At 41.5% G+C, this 25,828-nt stretch overlaps 3 protein-coding genes across 3 annotated transcripts in view; 2 read left to right on the top strand and 1 right to left on the bottom strand.

Moving 5' to 3' along the window:
- rgs7a (regulator of G protein signaling 7a) overlaps nt 1-16,985 on the bottom strand; it is a 65,228-nt gene extending 48,243 nt beyond the window's left edge. The window contains exons 1-2 of the mRNA XM_053874851.1: nt 16,803-16,985; nt 13,781-13,899 (exon numbers count right to left, since the gene is read on the bottom strand). Of these exons, the coding sequence (XP_053730826.1) occupies nt 13,781-13,858 (78 nt within the window). The 5' untranslated portion in view covers nt 13,859-13,899; nt 16,803-16,985. The remainder of the gene's footprint in view (nt 1-13,780; nt 13,900-16,802) is intronic.
- A 1,914-nt stretch (nt 16,986-18,899) lies between these two features.
- On the top strand, nt 18,900-22,210 carry LOC128764699 (ubiquitin-conjugating enzyme E2 D4-like). Its single transcript, XM_053874722.1, has 7 exons — nt 18,900-19,055; nt 19,308-19,371; nt 19,465-19,496; nt 20,730-20,807; nt 21,056-21,161; nt 21,682-21,775; nt 21,856-22,210. The coding sequence occupies exons 1-7, from the start codon at nt 19,032-19,034 to the stop codon at nt 21,899-21,901; spliced, it is 444 nt and encodes a 147-aa protein (XP_053730697.1). The 5' UTR covers nt 18,900-19,031; the 3' UTR covers nt 21,902-22,210.
- Nucleotides 22,211-24,092: 1,882 nt separating this feature from the next.
- LOC128764543 (protein bicaudal C homolog 1-like) overlaps nt 24,093-25,828 on the top strand; it is a 67,649-nt gene continuing 65,913 nt past the window's right edge. Inside the window, exons 1-2 of the mRNA XM_053874339.1 lie at nt 24,093-24,134; nt 24,219-24,578. Of these exons, the coding sequence (XP_053730314.1) occupies nt 24,374-24,578 (205 nt within the window). The 5' untranslated portion in view covers nt 24,093-24,134; nt 24,219-24,373. The remainder of the gene's footprint in view (nt 24,135-24,218; nt 24,579-25,828) is intronic.

Genomic DNA, 25,828 nt, shown 5'->3' with positions numbered 1-25,828 from the left:
AGCTCGAGTCAATTTGGGTTGAAAACACAACATATTGGGACAAAAAATGTGAGGCACAGGTGAATCACTTCACGCCGGAGCAAAGAGAACATAGAGAATGGTGTTTGGATCCCGTGGCAGTACGCTCTTGTCTGTGAGGATGAAAGTGGGCTGAACTCTGACTCGACTTCTGATGACTTCAAACAGAGACCACAGATGAGAGAGGGGAGCCCGGGCTTCTGCTATACCAGTCAGAACTCAAACACCAGTGCACCTGGGTAAGGTCAGGAGAGCAGCCAGGGCCGTGGAAGCAAAAGTGCAACATCTGAGAGATGGGAAGAAACCATAGGGTGGAAACACAGCAAGAGGAGCAGCTGGGGGAGCCGAGAGAACAGTGGAGGGCACAAAATGAACTGGAAAGTCTGAGAGAGCCAGAGGAGAATGCTTTCACAGTTGGAGACAGACTGGATAGCAATACTTAATTCAAGCTGGAGAAATAAGCCGCAGAGGCAACAGATTTGTTTTCAACAAGAGTTTGAGTCAGACCGAGACGAGCAGCAAGGATTTTAAATATATATATATATATATATATATATATATATATATATATATATATATATATATATATATATATATATATATATATGTGTGTGTGTGTGTGTGTGTGTGAGTATGTTGCTCAGAGGGAAACTTCCAGAGTCTGGCCAGAACTAAATGCTAAAATGAAGTTTGCTTCATGGAGTGCTTTTTGGTTTTTTTTCTCTTAAACAGTCATCTTAAGGAGGATCATTCATTTAGATGTCACTGGAGGAAGAAACCCCTCATTAAACCATGAATCTTCCTCGCCAGCTCAAACATGTTGATGGTGCATGTGAGTGTTTAAGTGAGTGTGTAAGATATCGCACTTCAGACTTGGATAGCGGATCGTGTCGGTTTAAATCTGACGCCAGATTTTATCAACCAACATGTTAAATGTCATATCTCCTGGTCTCTCTTTTCAGTCTGACCGAAGGGTGGCGCATGCATTGGACTTTATAATGTTTGCGAGCTTGTAGAACTAATTATGGAACGTGTCAAATTCAAAGTCTGGGGGCCAGTTCTGGCCCGGCAGGTCATTTTCTGTGGCCCACGTGTTTTACACTCACTGAAGTCAACTCAAGCTAACTACAGTTTTAAATTCTACACTAACCTAAAGTGAAGCAAAGCAAAGATCAGCATACGCATATGGATATCGTGACGACTATCTCTCAAAATCAAAAGAATGACACATGGAAACTTACAAAAAAAAGTTAAGCCAGCAGGAGTGAGTTCAAAGTGAGCATAAAGAGAATATTTGATGAGTTGTGGAGAAGGAGCAGTTTATGCCAGCCATAGATGCCATGTGCACCAACTTGGACCACGTGTGTAGTTGAGTTTGATACCCCACATGAAAGACTAGACACTGGTGAAGGGTTGATGGGGTTTCATGAAACAGTGTCCTGATTTTCAGAGGCCACCAGATGGCACTGTCTGCTGTAAAATGTTTGGACTTGAACAACTAATTCAATGAGACTCCACATAATTTCTAGACCAAAAGCCTTGAAAAATTATGACACTGTTTCATGATACCTCATCTAACCATCACTACTGGACACACGTTCCCAGAAACACTCTTAACAACACGTCTGAACAAATGACTATAGAACGAGAAAGCATACGCATTTACTAGGACCTCAAGTGATCGAACAAACATAGCTTAAGAAGAACACACTGCAAATGCCTGGCAGGAAGGAGGAAATTCATCTATAGAGGTTGTGTTTTCCTTTAGAAAGACAACGGCAGCTGGGAAAACATTCAGTTGCAACGTTAAGGTGGCTATTTATCTGTTTCAGCATCTCATTGTAAACAATCACCCAACTCAACTATTTAATAAGTTCAGTTAAATGAAAACACAAACAGAGCGTAGACCTCTGCCAAAATAACGATGTGAGTCATTCTACAAAAAAATAAAACTGTGTTATGGTGAAAATACATCTCTGCCAAGTTCTAGCATATTTTCCAATTGTTCCGGTCAGTCAACAATGAAAACAACAGAGGATTTATACAATCTCTCTGGAACGTATCCCATTTTCCCCTCTGTCCAAACTCGCTGCGCACCTTTGTTCTGGCTCTGAGGCAGCAGATTCCGTCTGAGGTTTTCCAGTAATCTTTCAGCAAATGCTGAGTCGGAATTAAAACGGCAGACAGAGGCGAGGTCTGATCCAGCCTCTATCTTAATGCCCAGGCTCCCTTATATAACCCTTGCAGACGGCCTTCGTGGTGGCCCACGTATCGGCGGGAGAAAGCGTAGATCCAGACCTCGCGGTGCTGCCAGCAGGGAATTTCATTATCAACTTTTTACTTGTACAACTCACAAATACATGTGTGTGCTTTTTCAGAAAAAAAAGTGATTTCATGTGGCATCAGAACCAGAAGTAATAAAGATCTTTCTAAATAACATTATTTAGAGAGATATATATATCTGAATAAGGAGTATAAATAAATATAAATAAGGAGTTTATCGCCAATTTCTAATGTAAATAACATAGTGGCAGCAATGCGCAGCTCGCCACACAAAGTTTGTTGATTAACCTCATAAAGTCCCCATTTATTTTTGAGTTTTCGTCACATCTGTGATCTTATTTTCCTGTTCTTCATTGTGAGTGTGAGCTCAGTGGTCCGTAAATTAAGTGTCGCTCGACTTGCGGATATAAAGGTGATGTCATGTGTAAGTGTGATTCTCTACAGATTCTTGAGTCTTGGTGTCATATTGATGGTATTATGGGATGTATTCACGTGGTGTAGCAGCAAAAGCAGCTCAGTTGGGCTTCTTCCGACCTCTCTTCACAGTCCATACACGCAATTATCAAAGGGACTTTTCCAACAGAGCTTGTGAGTGGGACGAAATGATCGTCAGGATTATTTTGATCCAAACTGTCGTCAATTATTAATCACTATATGAGGGGAAAAAAATACTAGTTTCTAATGCTTTCATTCAAAAATAAAATATACAAATGAGTCTTTGAATGTGCCTGCAATGAATGAGGCTAACAATATTTTGCTAGGTAGTGCAGGTGGGTTTGGTTCTCTACCGACATGCATCACATACCAGCTTTAGACAGCAGGCGGGGTCACATAGCAATGACTGACGGGTTTCATTCCACAGCCTTTGGAAAATGTGTGTGGTTTGTTACACGTGAAACCTGGTCAAACTACTTGCACTGTGTCCAAATTTGCTCAAAAAAAAGCATTCGGATTCAAGATCCCAATTCAAATCCAGCTCATTGCGCTGCCCTACTAGTGAGCTCCACATGCTACGTTTAATGACCAGGACTGTGGGCCATGTGACATTCCATCAACAGCTGCCATACCATGAAACACTGGCTGTACGAGCCAAATGACCATCCTTCTGTCCCTCCAGTTGAGAACAGGATCAATAATCAACTATAGACTCAGAAGCGGATGCTATAGTGGCCTACGGGGAACATGAACTTCCCATTTATATCTTCAACTGTCAAAGTGCAGGAGTCTGATGGAGCAATCTGTCTGTTTCCAGCCTGACATTAAAACTTACGTCGATTTGATGAAGGTATAAATTCAGCCTTAACAAGCCGCCATTTGCAGTTCCTCTGATGCCAAAACAGTAATTGGCTTCAGGTATTGACTGCTGCAAATATTCACAAAACGGATTAACCCAAAGCCGCCGCCTGCCAAACACCTCCAGCTTCCTCTCCAATACGTGTGCTGAAAAGATCACGCATGTTTTCTGATGACGCACTAAAGGCCCTACTTCAGTCGAACTACGATTTCTCTCTGATCTGGCAATTATAGATTGTCCCACCTCAGTCCCTCTCTCTCCCTCGCTCTGCTCCTGATCTTCTGATTGCAGATGGAGAATGTGAGCGGCACACGATCCCCTTCAAATGCACCATTACCCAAGAAAGAGATGCGTTCAGCTCGGCCCACTTTAACCACTCTGAGCTGTGAAGGAGGTTTGAAAACCGGAGTTGGGTTTAGAGTTTAATGTATGCAGATGGCAGCTGAGAGGAGCAGCACCTGAAGCTAGAAACCAGCTGTAAAATAAAGTCACTATGTTTGGTTCTTTTAAATGTTGACCGAGCTCCTGGTCCCGCAGTCATGCAATTAGTTATGATGAATTCAAAAGCTGAATTGTTTGCTGACTTTGACGCATCATTTTCAAGCATCAAGGTTTGTAAAATACACTGCACTTCCTGTTGCACTGAGCGGGATTCCGTTTGAAGTCGATTCATGGTCTTTCAAGACGTTCAGAGAAGCAAATGTTGATGAAGGCCTGAAATCAGGTCAACCGTAACGTACATTTGTGGAATTCAGTGTAGATAGTGAGCAAAACTGGTGAGGCACTTTGGTCTAATTTGTACCTCAGCAGGATTCACTTTGCACTGGAGTCATGAGGACTCACTCAGGTGTGTAGGATTCAATAAGCTACACTAGTTAGAACCACTTGTCGGACTCATCATGGAGCCCTCTGGTGGACACCAAAGTCACCACGCACATACAGTTTTTCAAAAGGTACCCATTTTCCAGTGCACCCAAATGTTCCAAAAACATGTTTAAATAAATGATATTATTTGAAAAATACATTATATGAGAAAAGACATGTATGCATAAATTCTGAGAAGAAAGCATGTCTTAAAAAGTCTTATTTTTCTGTGAATATAACATGTAAAATGATCACAAATACTATGCAGAATAGTTGACATATCATCATATTATCATATTTACCTGTTAAAATGACAACAAAATGAAAATAATCTCAGCACAGTGTTTACTGTTTTTGAGATAAACAATAATTCAAAAGAGAAGACATTTCATCAAGGAAAAAAATAAGTGTGCTGCTACATACCCACAACAGCAGGTTGAATACTCCCAATAATGTGTATTAATAACAAATCATATTTGAACAAAAACAATATATGCCATGAGAAATGAAATGCTTAACTTTATTCCGAGTAGAATTCAGATCACAGAATGTGTTAAAGTCATCAATGACAGTAATATAAAACAATTATTATAATCATTACCATATCAGTTATCAAGAATAAAACATGAAATAATCTCAGCATTATGTATGTAAGTTTTTGGAGGAAGAAAAAAAAAGAAGCAACATAAGATGTGAAGTTGGGCACAGCTGGTCCAAAACAGACCCGGTCCACTTGAACCGCTCGTAAACAGGCGGTGGCTGCTGCATTATCTGAGCGCCGTGTAAAAACTGCTGCGTTGCAACGATGCAGAAAGCAGAAGCCTTTGTACCAGCAAAATGATCTCAGGTACACAAGGACCAAATCAATCGGCAAATCAATAACACACACTAATACCTTTGCACCGTTTGTTAGTCTTCTTTGTTCGCCACTCCATTAGCGAGTCTGGCAAAGACAATTTGGTTGAAATCTCACAACAACAAAGAGTCAAGAGTGGACTGCGCTTCAGTCCTCGGCTCAATGCCGAGTTTAAAGGCAGCAACTGCATCGATCTCTCCAAACTCACACCGCTGTTAAAATGGATCGGTCATGTTCTGATGACCAACCTGGGGTACGTCAAGAAATATGTGGGGTACATGAGGCTAAATTCCCAGTTCTGTGAGGATCGCTGATTCAAGCGACTTTGCTATTTCTTGACCTTGGGTGACACCTTGGAGGAGAAAAAGGTCCCAACAAGGCCATGCACAGCGACAGTATTGTCTTTGTCATTAGAAAGACAGTATGACGTGAGTCATGCTGAGGCACAGCACCAGGAGACCTGAAATAATGCCTGTGGCAGGAAGTGTCCTTCACATGCGGTCACTTTTCATTCATTTATTTCAAACTCAACTGAAGAGTGGTTTCTCTGGTCAATGCGGGGGCTGTTTAAAATAGTAGTAGTAGTTAATAACAGCTTCTTAAGTAGTTAAGAAGCTGTTATGTGAGCTAATATGTGTTCTCTAAAAAGAGCGTGCTTGCAACACACAATTCTCTTCCTCCAGCTCGGGATTACAACTTCAATTACACATTTCAAACACAACTGACAACAACTGAAAATATGCATACAATATTTTGCAAACAAATTCTCCATCAGTTCTGGAATGAGCCCCAAAATGAGCCACTCTCTCAACCCTGCTGAAGGAGCCATTGGCTAAGCAGTTAACTGCAAACCGGTAAAATTCAAATTTCAAATTCAAAATTCAATCCATCTAAATTTCACAGAGTGAGAACTATTTCAAATGTCAGATTCTTCAAATATCACTTTGGGGAAAACGAAATTCATGATTTAGCTTTGTATCTTCTTTATTTGAGTCACCAATCATCGACTTTATTTACTACAGGTAAAGGCTAAATGCTGCAGTATTGATGACTCAGCTGACACCACCACAACATTCATGACGATCAAAACACCACACATTGTTGGGCCACCAGACAAACATAATTGGCCACAACACAAAAACCCTCCTGACAACATGAGCACCCTGAGGCAGTGTGTTTGTTTTTTCGACACTGTTTAAACGCTAAAAGGGTCAGGAATCTTCCCTGTAAACAATTCTTTTCTCCCCCTTTTCTCATCATTGTCATCTGCTGCTATTTACACCAGGGACCAATTACTTCAAAGATAAAGCGCTGACATGCATGTGTGCGAGCAGCGGAATGTAAAACTGAAGTCAGTGGCATCGACAGCAGATAATAGCGGCGGCGCGGACAACGCTTGTATGTGAGGGACAGAGAAAGAACAGTAGCACGGCGGGAAGGATTAATGGCTCGGCACAGACACACGAGCAAAAACAGTCTCTGCTGGTGGAACAATTACTGTAAGCCCATCGGCAGCTCGCATTTAAATAAGTGTGGGCCGAGGCTTCAGCTGGCCAAAGACTTCACACAATGGAGGCTCATACTCCAACTGTGACGACTCGTAATGTGATCAGAGCTGCGGAGCCGCAACAATCATCTTTATATCAAAATATTACTCCATGATTAAATTTTTACAGTAATTCAGTTCCGCTGCAAGAGTGTAATTCAATAATGACCATATAAAGTGCCACCAAGTTCATTATTTGTCTACAAAGTCATGTCCAGAGCGGCTGTTGCCATGCTGGGACGTTTCTGATCATCTATCATAGCAGCACATTGGCCTGTGCCGGAACAAATAGTGATTCTTAACGAAGGCTGGACCGGGTTACACAGCTGACTTCAACATGATGCTGTAGGTGCAGGGCTCCAGCACCTGCCCCTTTTTCCCTACTGGAGAAAAGTACCCCTTTTGGAGCCATTTTATAGGATCGTTTTGGAACGTCCAATGTATTACAGTGGTACCTCGGTTCTCCACAATCCGTTCCAGACGGCCGTTCCAGAAGCAAATTGTTCTCTCGAGGTGCCCGGTGCGTGTCCAGCTCTGAATGTGCGCTTCTGTGCAGTTTGGCTGTGACAAAGTCATAAACCAAGTAACGCTCTGTCCCAGACTCGCCTCATCCCTGTCCCAGCTCCACAGGACATCAAACCCTGGAGTGAGCGCTCCAGCCTCGGAGGTGTGGAGAGCGAGCGCCTCCCCTGTGACACTCTACCACGGTCCAGTGTGGAGACAGGAAAGGTTTTACACCTCAATATGAAGAAAAAACAGTCAACAGTAAATGTAGCTAATGGGACACGTCTGCATACAGAGGCTGCGTTATACACAATAACAAAGCACGTCGTGGGTCAGCTGATCGGTCCACGCACGTTATGTTTTTTCTATCTTATTTCGGGGGCGTTCGAGTTCTGGATTTTGTTTGAAATCCAAAGCAAAAAAATCTTGTATTTTTTGTTCGAGTTCCGGGATGTTCGAAAACCGAGGCACCACTGTATTTGGTTGATGAGAAGCACGCTAAGTGACCTTGTTATGACCTTGGAAATTAACTCACTGTAATATTACATACACATCATAACACATATTTCTGTCATCATAGATACTTTAAAGTTGATTATTCCAGAGATTGTTGCATGTGGTGATTTCTAGAGTCAGATTACTAATAATAACATCTTTGCGATGGATGCCCTTTTTTCTGGCATGAACGCACGTCCCTGCCAGGTCACCAAACTACATAGACATGAAAGTGAATGTTTGCTTGAAAAAAATGACTAAAGATCACACACTGATGTTGTATGGGTCGGGGATCTTTTTTTTTCATCTGTCGGTCAGACAAAATTTACCATCTTTTGCAGGTAAGCAGTTCAACTGTACACCATGCTTGTCTTCAAAATTCACACATTATCACTGTTTACAGATAAGATAAAAGATTAACAACCAAAGAGTGAGTAATCATATTCTAAATTAATCTTGGCATACTTAAATCTCATATACACTGCAAATGGTTCAAGTTTATAACGCAACCAGGTTTTTATTTATTAATTAAGTAATAATAAAGATTTTATTACCTGGATATTTCCCAACTTTATGATTTGGCTTTCTTTGTCATTGCAGACATGAATTAAAACTTCAACAACCACTCAGTTCAGTAGAATAAATCTGATGAAATATCTATCAACTTCTGTAAATTATTGAAAATATTTAATACTTATAAAATTAATAATACTAAATATTGATTCAAAAAAGTAAACTGAAGTATATATTTGACAAATAATAGACTAAAATCAAGCACATATGAAGAATAATTATTCAATGAAAATAATAATCATTATAAATAAATAAAAAAATAAATAAATAAAAAAATAAAATAAAAGGATTTAATGAGAACAATAAGTGAAAATAGATCATATAAAATGGTCCAGTGACTAAACAAATGACTTAGGCAATATGTGTTCTCCACACAGATTGGATATATGCCATTAATAAACTAACTACTTGCTTATTTACTCTTATTAATCAGTAATTATGGTGTTGTTTACAGGGCACTATCAGTGACCATTCCAGGGTAAAATACAGTCAGGCTTTACTCGACCGTGATCAGTACTCTATAGTGAATAATAACTGGCTAATAATAGGCTAATACACATGTGAATATGTGCTTCCTAATCTGAAGTGTAACCATAATTTTCAACAATTTCACATTGTTTAACAAACACACTGTCTTCAGTAATATGTCAAGTGGCTGGTCCTGTCTTGGTCTCTGGCAGCCACACTCTTGATCATCAGAGGCCTGATGTTGTCTGGGGCTCAAGCCACAGGGTTCGTCTTTCGTCTTCATCCCTAACAAGGATCAAGGGAGCGGCCAGCGTTCACCACGTTCCTGCATATTAAACAGTGCCGGTCGCCTGTGACTCAACTGTTTAAGCATTATAATGTATCTATTCCTCCCTCACGTCACGCAGAGACCAGGGCAGCAGTGGAGGGGAGATGTTCCCGCTGAGCGGCTCTGAAGTTCGTCAGAGCTGTTTTTGAGGTTGCATGAAAAATTCAGCACTTTCTCTTAGCAGCATTTGGCCTATATAAAGCACACACACGTGCCCAGCGATGCATCAGCGTGAAATTCATGTCACACACGTGAAAGAACACTCTTTCCCTGGCACATGTAATTAGCAGACCCTCAGGTGCACGCGGCTGACCACCTCGGCATCTGACTGACGGGACAGTCTTCACCTGGACCTGGAAACATGGCAGGTCACAACAACAGATTTTTGTCCATGGACCTGTTAGCCACGCCGTTGATCCTCATCCACTTCTGTAAATTCATGAGACCTCATGTGAATTCACACGTCGGTTAATGAAGAGTGTCCTTGAGGAAAACAGAGCCGCATCTCTTTCCGGAAGCAGGTCAACACCTGAGCTCGCGCATCCATTTCTCTCAGATGTTAATGGAGGGAGTCGACCCACAGGAAAGGAGTGATTGAGAGTGAACGAAAGCAGTTATGGTCCCAACGGAGAGACGATCTCACCGCTATCACCGCTGTCCAGCAAGCTGCTCCTTTCACCGCTGTTACCTAATCTGCTACTACTCCACTACATGCAAATAGTGAGCAGAGGTGGGCCTCTGTCAAAAGTGCTCTGCATCTGCAATCTCAACCAAACTTAGGGCCAAGGGAGAAGATGGGAGTCAGCTTCGGTAGAAACAGTGGTTAGACTTCCTAAATAAAATTCAGTTAGCCATTAGAAGTGCCAGCGGCAATACCAATGATAGTTTCACAATGTTTTATTATTAAACAATTTGAGAATTACAAAAATACCCTATACATATAGAAATGGTAGAGAAAATGAATGAATGAATAATTCAATAAAATGATTTTTTAAGTGGCATTAATACAAGTAATGACATGGTGAAAGATAATACCAGTTACTATTGAAAATGTACAAAATAATTCTTCATATTTGAGTGTGTTCCTGCCTCTCGCCCAATAACTGCTGGGATAGGCTCCAGCACTCCCCGCAACCCTGAACAGGACTAAGTGGTGTAAGACGATGTATGTGTGTATAATCTACAGTGAAAATAAAATAAATACTGAAAAATAAAATAAATTCAGAATAGCTACGATTTCATATAACTATGAGACATTTAAAAACATCATCTCAATTTCTCCATAGAAATGAAAGTGCACTACCACTTTAGCAACAAAATATCACTGTATACTTGAGAAGTACTGTATGCAGTATTGGTCTGAGCAGCAAGCTGAGACTGTGAAAGCATCTTTTCCACTTCAGATATTGACTCATCGAGTCAACAAGGGTCTCAACAATCTGAAAAGCTTTCTAGCTATGTGTTCAGGGGTCAACACATGATGGGAGTTTAACTTGAGAGTCCCTCTAGAGAATCAAGCTCACTTTGGAATCCCTCTACAACACTATTTATGGATTGTGAGAAGCTGATACATTTAAATAACAGGACAGATTTAAAGTGCTTAAGGAGAGGCTGACTGCTCTAGGTGAATCCTTAATATATGAAAATCAGATGTGAATAAACATGAAAAAAATGCTGAACAATGGGAAACAGTGTGATATAGAAGCGGAGGAGGACCGGAGACGCAGAGATGATTTGTGTGACAGGGGCAGATATGGATTCAGAAAGACTCAAAGACATATTTAGTTCTTCTGGACCTCTCTGGTCAGACTGGTGGATCAATAGTTGTAAAAAGAAGCTGAGCCTAATGTCGGCGAACTGCACTGAAGACCACAACTCAATATTACAAGATCTGCCTCCGCATACTGGGACGTGACGTCGGATTAAATTACATTTCAGAGACTCTCTTCACGACTCCAACCATAATAAAAGGAATAACAAACCAGTGTTATCTCCAGCACCGGGTCCATGTGTGAGGCATCTCATTTATGAGCCAGTTATCTGGCTTTAGGGAGATGCTGAAAATGGCGAGTTAGAAAATAAAACTGAAACATTGCTTTGTGCTGGAGTCCGCAGCGGAAGAATCAGGAGGATCTGTGAGCTTAGATCTTCCACTTCCTGGTGTGCAGATGCTGCCGCAGATGGAGCCAGAGAGTGGAGTGGTGGAATTCACTCGATGAGCAAGCTGAGATGATTGTTCTGAAATGAATCACTGCATCACCCGTCACACTGGGTTTCACATGCTGTGAAAACTCCCAGTTTCAGTGATGTCATGACGGCTGCTGGGCATTGAGTTGCAGTAAGAGGTAAATGTTTCAACAGGGAAATCTAGAACTCTCTTTCACCAGCCACTGCAGGGATTTACCAAAGCCAGACTGGCAATATCAGAGGGTCGGTAGGCCCCATGGCCCTGTCCATATGCTGGAGTAAGACATTTCATAAGCGGTAATATCTAAAGTACCACATACTTTCACGACTTATGACATTCAGCAATGTGTTCTACGCTAGATTTTCTTTCACGACTTGTAACACTGTGTTCTACGCTAAATTTTAGTGCCGCAACGCACTCTTGTAGTTCTTCTTTCTCCATGGTGACGGGATAATGCAACTCAGGGAGCAGAGCAGATATTTCCATTTAAATTCCCCCGCCGAATGAATACACAGAGCTGGTCCCTTGAGATGCAGACGCCATGAATATAGATGATGTAAGTATCATGACCCATACCACAAAATCTGGATATCACGACAGAGGCACTCGCACCGCTTATAGAGGAGGTGAAGTACCTGGAGAGGAAGGATTCCAGGGTCAAGACAATAGGCGATGTCATTGAAAACAGAGCAGATCTCATCCGTTTCGCATCACAAACAATAAGGATTGCATTAAACCTTGAGGTTCTTCACTCACAGTAGAAAACACAACCAAACAACACTGGATTTTTTAATAAAACCATCGACTTTCCGTCAATAAATTCCCTCAGTCAAGGTGGGTTCTGGGGTAGTGGATGTCATTTGGACGTCTATCACAAAGGAATTCCTCGGTCATTACCATCCTTGCTCATTCTCCTAGACTCATAATATGAGCCTGAACTAGCTCGCCAGAACTTGTGTAGCCTAAGAAATGGAAGGTGAAAGACACCCGTTGACTGGTACCATTGTTGCATGACCACTCAGATAACTGAGCCCTCTCACAAATAGAGTCTGACGACGGGGAAGATGCACTATCAGGACAACAATAGGAGCCCGTCTTTGAGGGCTCCAAACATTTGCAGCTTTGTGTCAGCTAACAACGCCATGCGATTTGTTTTTTTAGGAGACCATTGTCCAGGCAGGTAGCGGCGGTGGAAAGTGCTGCGGGACATCCTTTATTGTGATGAGGTTTGGCTGTTAGTTACGCAGCTACGTCTTAAAGCAGATGTAGGTGCCAACTTGAAGCCGAAAGAGAGATGGGACATGGGTATTCTCGGGATCCTGAACGACCGATTCCAAGACAAGGTTTTTATCGCCATGCACAAATTGCTAGCCTTGAAAGCATTGGTCAAAAACAGGTTGAATTGGGTCACCAACAAGTGGTTGACCCTCCTTTGGAAGCAATGACCTTAACCTGCATTACCATAGCCTGCGAATTACATCAGGGACACTAAGAAACTCTCGACCATTCGTCACCGTTAACAGTGGCAGTTCAGCTTGGTTAGCTTATCACTTGGGTTGAGGCCAAGTTAAACATGGCTTTGTCACGTTAAAATCAAATGAGTTGTGTATGGACAGCGAGAATCTGATGTCCCACGGACGACACTCCAACACATGACCTTCTCAAACGAACCTCTGTTCAACTGCATTCATCTCACTTGCAGGTCAAACACATCAGACGATGGTCCGACGACGCTCATTCTCTCATTAACTCAGCAACTGCTCTGAGGCAAAGAACATAAACGCAGTGGTACCTGACTCCGAGAGCAACACAAACACCACCTTCTCTAAGGATTACAGCGAATGAATCTCACTGATGTTTGAAGCTATATTCAAGTGTCTCAACACTCTTCCTCTCTTTTCTACTTCACTAATGTATTTCCAGACTGAGAGAAAACCAGCAGCAGCAGTTTAATGAACGGTGGCTGAAAACCCGGCAGCTTCTCCCACCTCCATTAAAGGCTAAAGGTAAAGGTTGCACTTTATTAATCCACTAATGGAAAAATCCGAGCCCCAGCTGTCACATGGCCAATTAGTGGTTGCCCAAGGACAACATGACGTATCACCGGAGGATCAGGAATCAAACTTACGATCCCGCGAAAGCTACCTGACCTTTTCATGACACAAGTGGGCTTTGAGTACAACTCCAGGAGTTATTTATCAACAGCACGAAGAGAATATGACGCCCAAGTATTATGTGAAAAGAACACTTCATTGCAGATCTAATAACTCAAAATTGGAGTTGTATTACCTGGGAAAATGAGGTCATATAAATACTTTCACCACCTGCTAACAAACAGAAAACACCATAGACAGCAACCTTACCTTTCTGTAGACAATCATGTTCGGGGACTCGTCTGCCACCCCGTTGGTCCCCTGCCCCCCACTGTTGGTCTGTGCCATGATCCAGTGAGCAAGTCAGCCACAGCAAAAGTCAGGTGGTCCTGTAAGTAAAGAGAAGTCAGTCGAGCCAAACAGCAATCCAGCTACATCCTACAGTACGTGTATGACTTCATGAAGCTAAAGTACACAGTGATCCCACATCCTCGAGTGAAAAAACATCTTAGATTGTGTCTTTTATTTATGAATTTAACCAATTGGAATCAACCCATTTATGCACTTCATTAAAGTGTTTAGGACATTAGTTAACATATATGAAGAATTTACAATCATAGATTTGACTGGACTGGGTGAGGAAACAGAAACACTGCTGGTTTTGTGGACAGTGCCACAGCTTTCTATCCACATTTTCCAAATTTCTTCTTTTAGTTTGTAGTTTGTGCCTTTGTTTTGTGTAAAGGGTTTTGTCCACATTACAAGTGAGTGTAGCATCTCACTGGGTCAACAGTGGCTCAGATGGTTGAGTGGGTCGTCCAAGAAAAAGAGAAAAGAAAAACTCATCTGATCTGTCATAGATTCCTTGGGCAAGGCACCTTCTGCTAGAAAATGTTAGTTTTGAGGCCAAACACAGCTACATTTTGAACTTCAACTATCTGAAAGTTCAATCTAGGTAGTTTGTGAAACATCCTTGGAGATTAAACTAATGTCAATGTGTTAGGTGAGTTTTATTTTGTGGCTAAATTATCAGTGTGACAGAGATCATGACTGACCACGCTGAGATCAAAAGCAGTGGCAAGAAGTGCTTCTATCAAATTGATATTAAGACACCAGTGACCACCATCTTATCCCAAAATGAATAATCTGGGTCGGGAATACAGCCTCAGTGGGATTAGTTAATGCATTGTCAACAACCTTGGCAACAATATTTTGCCAACACGTCAGAAATCCCAACAAATGTAAGTCTCAAATAGGGCAGAATGAGAAGCTGCAAAATTCTATCAAATTGAGTGAAATTACTGGGAAGAAACATGCTTTTCATGGGGCCCTGTATTGGGGCACTACGACCAGGCACTGGTGCAGGCACTAATGATTGGAATTTAGGGTGTCTCGCTGAAAAAATCAGGGTGTCCTTTTTCTTGTGTGTGCCAGCCTCTCTAGCTAAAAGTCTGGTTTGATTCAAGTTCTTGTTTGAAATTAAAAGTTTGCCTGCAAATACAGTGGTACCTCGGTTTTCGAACATCCTGGACTTCGAACAAATCGGAGTTTGAACAAAAATGTCAAGATTTTTTTGCTTCTGATTTCGAACAAAATCCAGAACTCGAACGCCGCCGAAAAAAGCCGGAAGAAACATAACGTGCGTGGACCGATCAGCTGACCCACGACGCACTTTGTTATTGTGTATAATGCAGCCTGTTTTTTCTTCATATTGAGGTGTAAAACCTTTCCTGTCTCTGCACTGGACCGTGGTAGAGTGTCACAGGGGAGGTGCTCACTCTCCACACCTCCGAGGCTGGAGCGCTCACTCCAGGGTTTGATGTCCTGTTGTGGGCTGGAGCTGGGACAGGGATGAGGCGAGTCTGGGACAGAGCGTTACTTGGTTTATGACTTTGTCACAGCCAAACTGCACAGAAGCGCACATTCAGAGCTGGACACGCACCGGGCACCTCTTCACTTCTGGAGAGACGTCACTCACTCGGCAACCCCTCCCACATGCAGCGGCCACACACATAGAGGAACAGCGCACCTGCAGCAGACACTGTCATAGGAAAAATCGATTCAAATTTCAAACAAATCGCTTCTCGACAGCCGTCTGGAACGGATTGTGGTCGAGAACCGAGGTTGCACTGTATTTTGCTTTTCTGTTAAGTGAGTTTTTCAACTTGTCAAGAGCATCTTTCTGCTAGTTCATTTTGCGCTCACTGCTCACTGGCCACCTACCTATGCATATATGAAGTCAAGTCTACATTTAGACACAGATTCATTTCCTATTTTAAGATGATTGTTTTTATTTCTTGCTGAGAGCAGTAAAGGATCAGCTGACTGCGGTTCAGATTCCCCTCCTGCTGGATCACACTCCGGTGGAAGCTGATGTTCTAAAGATAACATCCTCTTTTGTTAAAAGCAGTGATCAAGTCAATGGGTCACCAAACAATATCCTTGCAGCTGCGTCTTCAAAACCAGAGCATGAGAATGAAGAACATAATGAACACGCAACCTGGTCAAGCAAACACTGTGACCAACGAGCCTACAGCCACAGGAAAGACGGCGGTTACTTCGAAACATGACAGAAGGACAAAATGGACCTACAAAGATTAAATGGAAGGAAGAATATTAAGAATGAAACAATATTCCATTTTATATGCATTTTATCTGAATATAAATGATAATAAAAAATGTCAAGTTTTCAAGAAATAGTATATAACCTCCAAAAAGTCTTGGAACCATCACGATTATTGTGGTTGACTTTCCAGAATCAGGACAAAATTGTCAAATTTCCGTTCAGTTATTGTTGGAATACTGTTGCCAACAACCAATAATGGAATCTGGATGCAATCATAGAATAGAGAAAACGTCCAAAAAGCAATTGCCCATGGCGCACAGGAACTAATGCTATTTTGAAGGGAGGGTGGATGGAAGTTCTCCATGGCACCAGGCTGCAGCAGCAGCAGCAACAGCAGCGGCTTCCTTCCACTGAGGAGCTTGACAACGGAGGTGCAGGGAAACAACACACCGTCCCCGAGGAGGAACACTTCGCAGAGCGGCTCGGATGTGCAGCCCGGCCGCGCGATCTTCCTCTTCTTCGTTCTCCTTCGACACCCGCTCGACATCTTTCCCAGTCTGCAACACTAAATAGCCTTTAGCTTCCAACGAGCCAAGTCATGAGGCCGTTAGCGACACTCTTGTGTTCCCCTGCTCAGTGCTTCGGCTCCAGTCATGGACCAAACACACCCGCTCTGTGCACGGATCGGAGCTCGTAAACACACGGACGGAGAAAAACGGGGCTCACCTGATCGAACGCGGACTCCGGTGTCCCTGCAGCCGTGGAAGTCTGTCCGTCCCGTCACTGTGGATCGTGTCAACTGGCAGACATAGGAATGTGAGGACAGCTCATTGGCACCGTGGAGAGGCAGACATTTGGTGGTGGACTCCTGCTCCCGTCTCCTGTTCCAGCCTCCTCTCTCCTCCGAACGATGCGCTCAGGCGCGGGCGCGACACAGCCCCGCGCCGTGAACGAGCATCGATCCACGGGCCAATCACGTGTCTGGATTGCATTGCAGCGCGTTTTTGTAAACAGATATTTTTGGCCCCAAAGTGGAATTCTAATCGCCGAGCGCTGCAGCACCGCAGCGTTGCCAATTTGTCTGCTTTATTCTCATAACAATTGAGAAGAGCGACGCTCGACGATCAGTCTGACCACTTTAACCTCCTCCCGCCCCCCTATGTTGAGGTTGCATTTCAACACCATGGTACCTTTCTTTACGTTGTGTTTAAATGTCGATCTACTGGCCACATGTATTGCCTGCACCATCTTAGGATAACATTACAGACATTTCAGTGACAACAAAAACATGTAAGGAATGCACACAAACTCTCATGACTTGGGCAACAGCAACTCCTGAAAGAAAACAGAACATGATTTCAGATTTTCGACAATGTCTCCAGCTTCATATGACATGGGAATGTGACATATTTAAGCAACGTTGTCAATACCAGCATTGTCAATAATAATTGCCCACAAACAAGGACCTATCCCAAATTGCAATCAACCACACTCAACAAACGCTGAGGTCTGAAGAGGTCAAGATGCCCGACAGCCACTGACATGAGAGCGAGAATTGTGCTTTTTGAACATTGGCGGAATGAAAAGCATATACCACAACAATGACCTACTGATGACAATTGCTGAAAACTGAAAGCTTTTAAAAGTTTGGAGACATTAGGGCTTTATGTTTTGAGAAGTAATTATTTGTATTGTGTTTCCATGACATATTTGAAACTTGGCACCACATATTAATAGGTTGCGTTTAAAGTGAATATGAAATAGACTGTACGTTCAACTTCTCCCCAGACAGCACATATTAATAAGTCAAGTTTAAAATGAACATAAAACATACTGCATGATCACCTGAGACAGGTTTTTTTTTTTTCTTTTGGCGATATATTTCTGTATTGTTGCATTTGAAGACAGAAAAGTGTTTTATTTGCAATTAAAGTTCAATTGAATCACTTGGTTAGGTACTGACTTGAGTTTTTTTTTCTTTTTAATATCTCTTCATGAAATCTGTAAAGACCTAATGGTGCATAGATCAAAATAAGGGTACTGGACTTTGGATTCCATCCTGCCATCTTGAAAGAAACCTTTTATTAGTGGAGGGTCGTACAATGCCTGAAGCCTATGTGGTCATCTGTTCAGGCCACCACTGATTACTTCAGGGGGGTTTTCAGTCTTTCATTTGCATATGTCCAAAAATTCGTATTATATTTTAATTAAATAACAATAAATGACTTGTTCCCTCTTCATGGTGGCAAACCATAAATCAAAGTGTTATTCTCTAAGTTCATATAGTGTTCAATTATTTCCTATGGTCCAAAGTTTTCTAAGCAACAGTGTCTATCCAGTCATCAGAATCAGAATCAGAAACAACTTCATTGCCATGGTCAGTGGGGATCCCAGCAACTAGGAAAGTGCTGTGAACTATGAACTATGGACTTTGAACTGCTGTCATGAATAAAATAAAATAAAATAAACTACTAATTTCATCAGACACAGTACACGTTGCTGTATCCGTCATTTATTTCACACCATGTAGTCAGCTAATATTTGAAAAATAAAAGTGACAAAATTGTACCTTTATTAAAAAAAAAACACTAAAAGGAAAATTATGTTTGTCAAACTTCAACTCTGTTGGCATAAAAACGCTGTACTTTACTTTTATTTAATGAACAAGATCGTCAAAGCTCCATATAGCACCAAATGACAAAAAGGCATTAGAAGAATGCGTATTTAAATGCAGGGCATTCGAGTAGCTGTCCCTTTAACAGTCTCTCCGCGAACCTACATTTCCCACAATGCACTGCCGTATTCATCGTCGCTGAACAAAAACGCGGAAACAAAAGGCAAAACCAGTCTTTCATAACAAACAGCTACGAATCGGCACAAACTGAGAGCAGTTTTAGTTTGACAGCGGTCAAGGTCGGCACGTTATCCCCGTTTAGGTCAACACAGAGCTTTGAAATGGCTTTGAAAAGAATAAATAAGGTATGTGACGTCGATTTTAAAGGGTTTAGTCGATGTTGAGGAATACGGAAACGAAGCTATCACTGGAATAACTTAGCTTTGGAGCTAAACAAGTAGCTTGATATGTTGTCGCTCACCTTCGGTAAACCAAAAACAGTCACCTGAAGTCGCTCAGGTTGACGCTGGATTCGCAATAAATACAGAATTGTGTTGAAGATTTATGAAAGTCACTGAGTGTAGGAATTTTCCAGACCGTTGAGTTATCTGTTTCAGGAGTACACCGACTTACAGAGGGATCCTCCTTCATCTTGTTCAGCTGGACCTGTCGGGGATGATAGTGAGTGAATGTTATTCAGTGTTTGCTCTGTTTATTGTAAGCTTCATGACTTAATATTCTTCTCACATGTGCCTATATCTGCTTTTCCTGTAGTGTTTCACTGGCAAGCATCCATCGCGGGACCGGTGAGCTATTTCTGGATGAGTTTCCTGTATTTTAAGTTGTTTCTGGATCACTGGACAATGCCGTTTTTATGTTGACTTTACAGCCCTTTATGTTCTCAATGAAAAGCCTGCAGTCATACCCTCGCCACCAATGTAGCAGTCAGGCATTCCTCAGAACACCACATTTATAGAGTGTGTTAAAGGTTCACACTAGAACATATGTGTTCATCATTTCTAATTTTTGCCCTATGGACAGCGCATATATGTAGATGTTAGTGTCAACGCCATGTATTGCTTTTTGACGTGCCGTTCCTGTATGTTTTAGAATGGCAAAAATATTTTTGTAGTTCAAAGTATTTTCAGTTGACAGTTTACATTATATGTGTTGAATCTACATTTGTTAAAGTAGAATTATATTCCACTCAAAGTCAGTCTGACTTTAAATCCACACTAATCTGAATTTAGTAGCAAGTTACTTTATATTATTTCTATATTTATTTATACCGGACAAGAATCGAAGCTGTCACTTAAAGATGTTACGCTTCAGAAGTCAAAATATGTAAACTGTTTTTGAGACTAGACTCTCAAACGGGTTGTACAGGTCACTGTGACATGTATCCTCTCCAGTAAGTCTGGGACCCGCCCTTGTTTCCCCCCTGGTGGGGGACCCACCTTGGCATCTTACAGTGTGTGATTCTGGGGGCCTCTCTCTTCTTCCTTCTCATTTTCACTTCCTCCTCTTTGGTCTGCCCCCATTTACTTTCGTCTTTGGCCAGTTAGAGCAGTGACTGCTTGCCCTGCTTTTATTGAGGTGTGTCTGCTTCTTCCAGGCAGTTTTACCATCCCACAGTTTTGGTCTCGCTTGGTGTTGGTGGGTTACTAGAGTGGCACAACTATTATAAATCAGGAAGTAAAATAAAAAAAAATGAGAACACAGATTTTTCTCCAGAAACAAGGATTAAGATCATACTTAAATATTTAGGCTTCTGCCTTTATTTATTTCACATCAAAGTGTGATAAATTCCTGAGTAGGTTTCACATTTTTGTCTGTCACTCTTTGTATTTTGTTGCTTTGCTTTGTTCCTGTGTCCATGTTTTTAAGTGTGCGCTGGAACAAGTTACACCTGTGTTTAAACCAGATGCCAAAGTCACGAGTAGCAACAATGAGGAAATCTGCCCAAATGGCCAATTACAATCACAAAATCTAGTTGTTTTTTTTTTCCTCATTAATTTGTTAATTTTCTTTACCCCCAGTGTGACAGTCCTTATCATGGTGGAATATTTTTCCTGTCAGTCCACTTCCCTACTGACTACCCTTTTAAACCACCAAAGGTAGGTTTGCTGAGTCATGATATGTGTTGTTTGCTTTTGAAGTTGCTTTCCATTCATTATCATGTCGTTGGCTTCCGGGTGATTTGAAGAATTTACTTTTGAGAAACTTGTGTGTGTGTGTGTGTTCATTGTGTCAATGACCATAAGGAAATTACTTTATTCCTAAAAAAAAAAAAAAAAAAACTCAACGCTGGTGCCATTGTAGCATGCTGTATGGTAATTTATCTCCCACTGTTTCTCATTTTCAGATTTCCTTTACAACAAAAATCTATCACCCGAACATAAACAGCAATGGTAGCATCTGCCTCGACATCTTGAGGTCGCAGTGGTCGCCAGCACTCACTGTTTCTAAAGGTAACAGGAACTTAAACTGCCTTTGCTTAACCAAGTCTTTATCAGCAAGAATCCTGATTCATGGTTTCAGTTGCATGGTATTCCCAACTAAGACTCGTGGCAATTGGTTTGTTCTGACCGACTCCAGGGTGGGTTCACATTTGGACTTCACAGGCTGGCTAGCACATGCAACGTTCCACAGTCAAACTAGCGGCAATTTAGTGTTCCATTCATCTCAAATGTGTTCTGGGGAACTGGCATCTTTCACTTCATTTCTCAGCATGATGAGCAGTGGCTTCCTCACCCTTGTTCCTGAACTCAACTGGGTGATGTACTTGGTGTCAACGAAATATTAAGAATGTTTCTCAGCCACCCATAAAAGTATTAACCTGGAGAATGTTTGAATAAAGGTTTAATGTAACAATATCTGAATGTCTCCAAAATGGTCGATAAAAAGTCACTGGATAAATTCATCATACTGTTGTGAAAGATCAACTGAGCTTGATGCAGTGACTCATGTTTGTCTCTGTGTCTCCTCCAGTCCTGTTATCCATATGCTCGTTGCTATGCGACCCAAACCCAGATGACCCTTTAGTCCCAGACATTGCACGCATATACAAGTCTGACAGACAAACGTAAGTATTTTTAAACTACAAAGAATCATCAGATCTTTTTTTTTTTTTGTGATGCACACTGTAACCTCTATTGTCTGCAGGTACAACAAACTAGCGAAAGAGTGGACTCAGAAATATGCAATGTGATTGCTGGGCTCTTCTTCACTTCCTCACCCACACTGGTTCCATTCAAGTGTTTTGTTTCTTTATTTTATATACGCTTGAAGCACCTTTATTCTTCTGACTTGACCTTTTGTTTATACCCTTTTTACTTCATTCTTAAATTGGCATTATTATTATTGTCGCTATTGCGCTAGTGCGATGATCGTGTTGGGATTACCTAATTTTATTTTCCTTTTAAGATATCAGTGGAGAAACTATCTGATTTTGAATACATATTAAGGGGATTGTGACTTTTGTTTCCTCATAAATAAATAAAAAAAATATATAAACTATTTCACGACTGTTGTCTTTGTCCACTAGAGGGAGCCATTTAAGCTGTCACTTCTTTAGTTTTATTGTACGTTCCACTTCTTAATTGAACTTACAGTTTACTGTATTTGAAGAATACAACTTGTCTTCTCTATTAAGGGTTGTTGGTTTAAGTTCCTATATTGTCGAACTAGTTTCACAGCATTCAAACCTCTTTCTCCTTGATGTTGCATATATTAATTTATTAATACCGGTAGTCCATGTTTTACTGGTGTACTGATTCTATCGCTTCCAAGTCGCAGGCCATGGTTCTTAACAGGGATTTTGGCAGCTTCAACTCGTGGGCTATAGCCTTGAAAACAATAGAAAATCTCCCTGAAATACTCATTGTGATTGGCATCTGAGTTGATTCCTGGTTCTCAGACATGAGTGGTGCCTCAACTCCTTTTCACTTGAGGTGATTCTGGAGTCCTTCTGTGCTCTACTAAAGCTTGTGGGAGTGTCTTTTGAAGGCCTCACACAAATCTGAAATGTGTTTCTCTCAAACATCGGTTTCACAGCCATGTCAGTTGCTAATCATGAGGATGCAGTCGAACTGAATCTCGGTTCAACTGGGTCTCAGCTCAATCCAAAAATTTCGATTCTATACACTGCGGGACCTGTTTTTTTTTTTTTTTTTTTTTTTTTGTTCAGACACAATCATTTCCTGCCCTCAGCATAACAATATCTGGGCAGCAAAGTATTTTCTTTCCCCCTCATGTCACATATAGCGTTGGTGACTGCAGACCGGGGTTGTTCCACTTTCATGTTGACCTGCTGCAACTATGTTTTGGTTTCCTTTTCCTGTATTGCTTCCTTCACTCACTCAGGATGTGAAGTGCTTCCCCCGTCTCACACACACACACAGTCAAAAACACTGTGTGCTTTTTTACTGTATAACTTAAGGTGCATTTCTGAGTGGTGCGTTCATGATGTGTCAATCATGACACACCAGATTTCACACCCAATGATGCTGCTTCAACGTCCAACCCGTGTCAAATCTATTGTCTCGAAACCACGCATCATGGCAGGCCCTACATAGCTTCCCCTGCAGGCTGCTCTCTCACTCTTTTCCACCTGTTCCACCCTGCCTGCACTCTCTTCTTTATCTCTGTCCGTTACTCTGACATCCCTCCACCTGCCTGCCTTTCATTCACATTCTGCTTCACTTCCACTGACTTTCACGCCTCTTCACTCCTGCTCCCACCACTCATCCGAGCGAGTGACTAATGAATTGTAGTCCAGATTAAACACAGTCATTGCAGCTTCCTGTTGGCCTCCCTCCGTGGTGGACAGAGCCAGGAAGTATACAGAGAAGAAAACCTCACTCGTGTTTTATTTTTTACTGACATGTAGAATGTTAGCCGTCACCTTGTAAGCTGCTGTTTTGAAGTGAAAGGAAATGGTGAGTGCATTACGAATAAGCATTTTTATTCAATTAAAACACTGTAAATTCATGATAAAATGCAAAAATCTTTTGAATCATATAAATGCATGTGTTGGATGGAATAACATTTTAAGAAGACACCAACATTTATGATCATAGATGATATCAAATGAGACTGAAAATGAATATTAAAAGGAAAAGGGTTCCATTAATAGTGAAATCAATGATGAATCATATGCCACTTTGGACAGTGATATTGTTTTGTGTTTTATTTTCTTTACACGTCGTCTTTCCTAATGAAAGTTTCGATTGCTTGAATATTTCAACGAATAGTGTATATTTTTATTTAAAATATATTTACTGTTAGCGTAAACGTGGACTGTGGAAATGGGGTTCGTGTCTGCGTGTGCTCTGTCGTACATACGCCTGACTAAGTTTTGGGGGGTTGATCTGGGGGAGGAAAACTCTACTCTGGGAGGAGTCCCACTTTTTTTTTGGGATGACACGTGAAACTTTCCTGAGGTTGGTATGTTTTTGCTGAGGAGCTCCGTGAAACCTCCAGACGAACCTACTCAGACTGGACCGAGTCTTCCTCTCTATTTTTAGAACTTCCATCCAATGAGGGACAACAAAGCGGCCTGAAGAAACTCCAGTCCTCCTCTGGTGCCGGAATGGTCTCGCACGAACCGGAAAGTTAAACATTAAGAGAAGTGTTTTCAGCTTTGAGCTTGACTTTGGAAAGACGGCAGCGGTGAGCGGGGATGTGCAGCACCATGGCCGCCCAGTGCGACTCTCTGAGCGGATACTTGCAGCAGTCCGACCCGGGATCCAACAGCGAGCGGAGCACCGACTCTCCTCTGCCCGGGTCCGAGGAGGACCTGAGCGGACCCCACCCGCTGCCAGACCCGGAGTGGACAGAGGAAAGGTTCCGAGTGGACCGCAGGAAATTGGAAGTCATGCTCTTGGGTAAGAAAAGTCCCTCCAAAGTTGAGTTGGATAAATCGTTCCTTTTTGTGAGTGCCTCTCTGTCAAAAAACAAAGAAAAAACAATAAATAAATGAAACAAAATAAAAATAATTCAATGTAAATAAGTTGGCCAGGTGGTGGAGTTTCGGCACGTGCGTTATCCGGAACTATTTTATTTAGCATCTTGTTTTTTTTCATGGCTTTAACGAAAACACTTTTCGTATTTTTGATTTGTTCATTGGTTTGCTGGAGAAAGGACACCAAAATAACGGAGAATAACTATTTTGAGGTCACCCTGTCGTCCACAAGGGGTCAGCACATTATGCTAACGAGTGAGCTAAGAACTGACTAGGTTCATGAGGTCATTTAAAGCCGTTTCTTCTATGTAACTGTCCATAGTTTTTCTTTTGTTATCTTAGACTCGAACCAAAATTACTTTATCCAGTTCTCTGTTTCTTTCGTTCTTAATATTACTACTTTTATTTACCTATGATTGTATTTTGTTATTTATTGTTGTTTCTGCCATATTCCTTTTTCAATCTGTTTGTGCTGTCGCAAGGAATGTGACAGTGATATATTAAATAATATGTGATCATCAAAATCATAGTCACCCTTATAATTAGGGTAGTTTTCTTGAAATTTTCCCACCTTCTCAGCAGATGGTTGCTGTTGTTTTTGGTGTCTGGTTGTGTATCAAGTTCAGTGTTCAAGAGTCTGCGTGTTAAAGTGAGACCTACAATCGGCTGTTCTTCTCTGTTATACAACTATTTTTTAATTCAAGCTAGTTCAGATGATGCATATACTACTAACATGCCAGAGACATAGAAGTGCAGAGAATATGCAAATGGTCAGAAGTATCTGTTGTAGAAGTCTGTTATTGTTGTCGTCATTCTGACTGTAAATCATATACACAGTATCATGGCCAAACAAGAAGGCATCGATGGTTCCACATTGAACAGTCCCAAGATGATCTACATACAGACTAAGATTTTGTTCATATTAAGCATGCAATGAGTCGCGACCTTTCATTTGGCCACTTGAGTACATCATACGTGCTCTGATTTGTTCCCTTTCCCCTTCTTTGTGTTGCACCATATAGGCTGAGAAATGCAGATGTTTTCAGTGAAATTCCTCCATTCAACTAGTTGCTTCTGCTTTTGTTGATACCTTACAAAGTTGGTCGACTTTTCCTCTGACTAGAAAAACCTAATGTTGTATTTATATTCTGATCCACATTCACGTGTGAGACA

Source organism: Synchiropus splendidus, chromosome 9, assembly GCF_027744825.2.
Source record: "Synchiropus splendidus isolate RoL2022-P1 chromosome 9, RoL_Sspl_1.0, whole genome shotgun sequence".
Taxonomy (NCBI): Eukaryota; Metazoa; Chordata; class Actinopteri; order Syngnathiformes; family Callionymidae; genus Synchiropus; species Synchiropus splendidus.
This window is presented reverse-complemented; position numbering and strand designations above follow the sequence as displayed.

Excerpts from the sequence above, each read along its gene's own strand:
- LOC128764699 (XM_053874722.1), top strand. The coding sequence starts at position 19,032 with ATGGCTTTGAAAAGAATAAATAAG. Across the intron at positions 19,497-20,729 it reads AAGCATCCATCGCGGGACCG|TGTGACAGTCCTTATCATGG; the intron begins GTGAGCTATTTC and ends CTTTACCCCCAG. Across the intron at positions 21,776-21,855 it reads TACAAGTCTGACAGACAAAC|GTACAACAAACTAGCGAAAG; the intron begins GTAAGTATTTTT and ends TATTGTCTGCAG.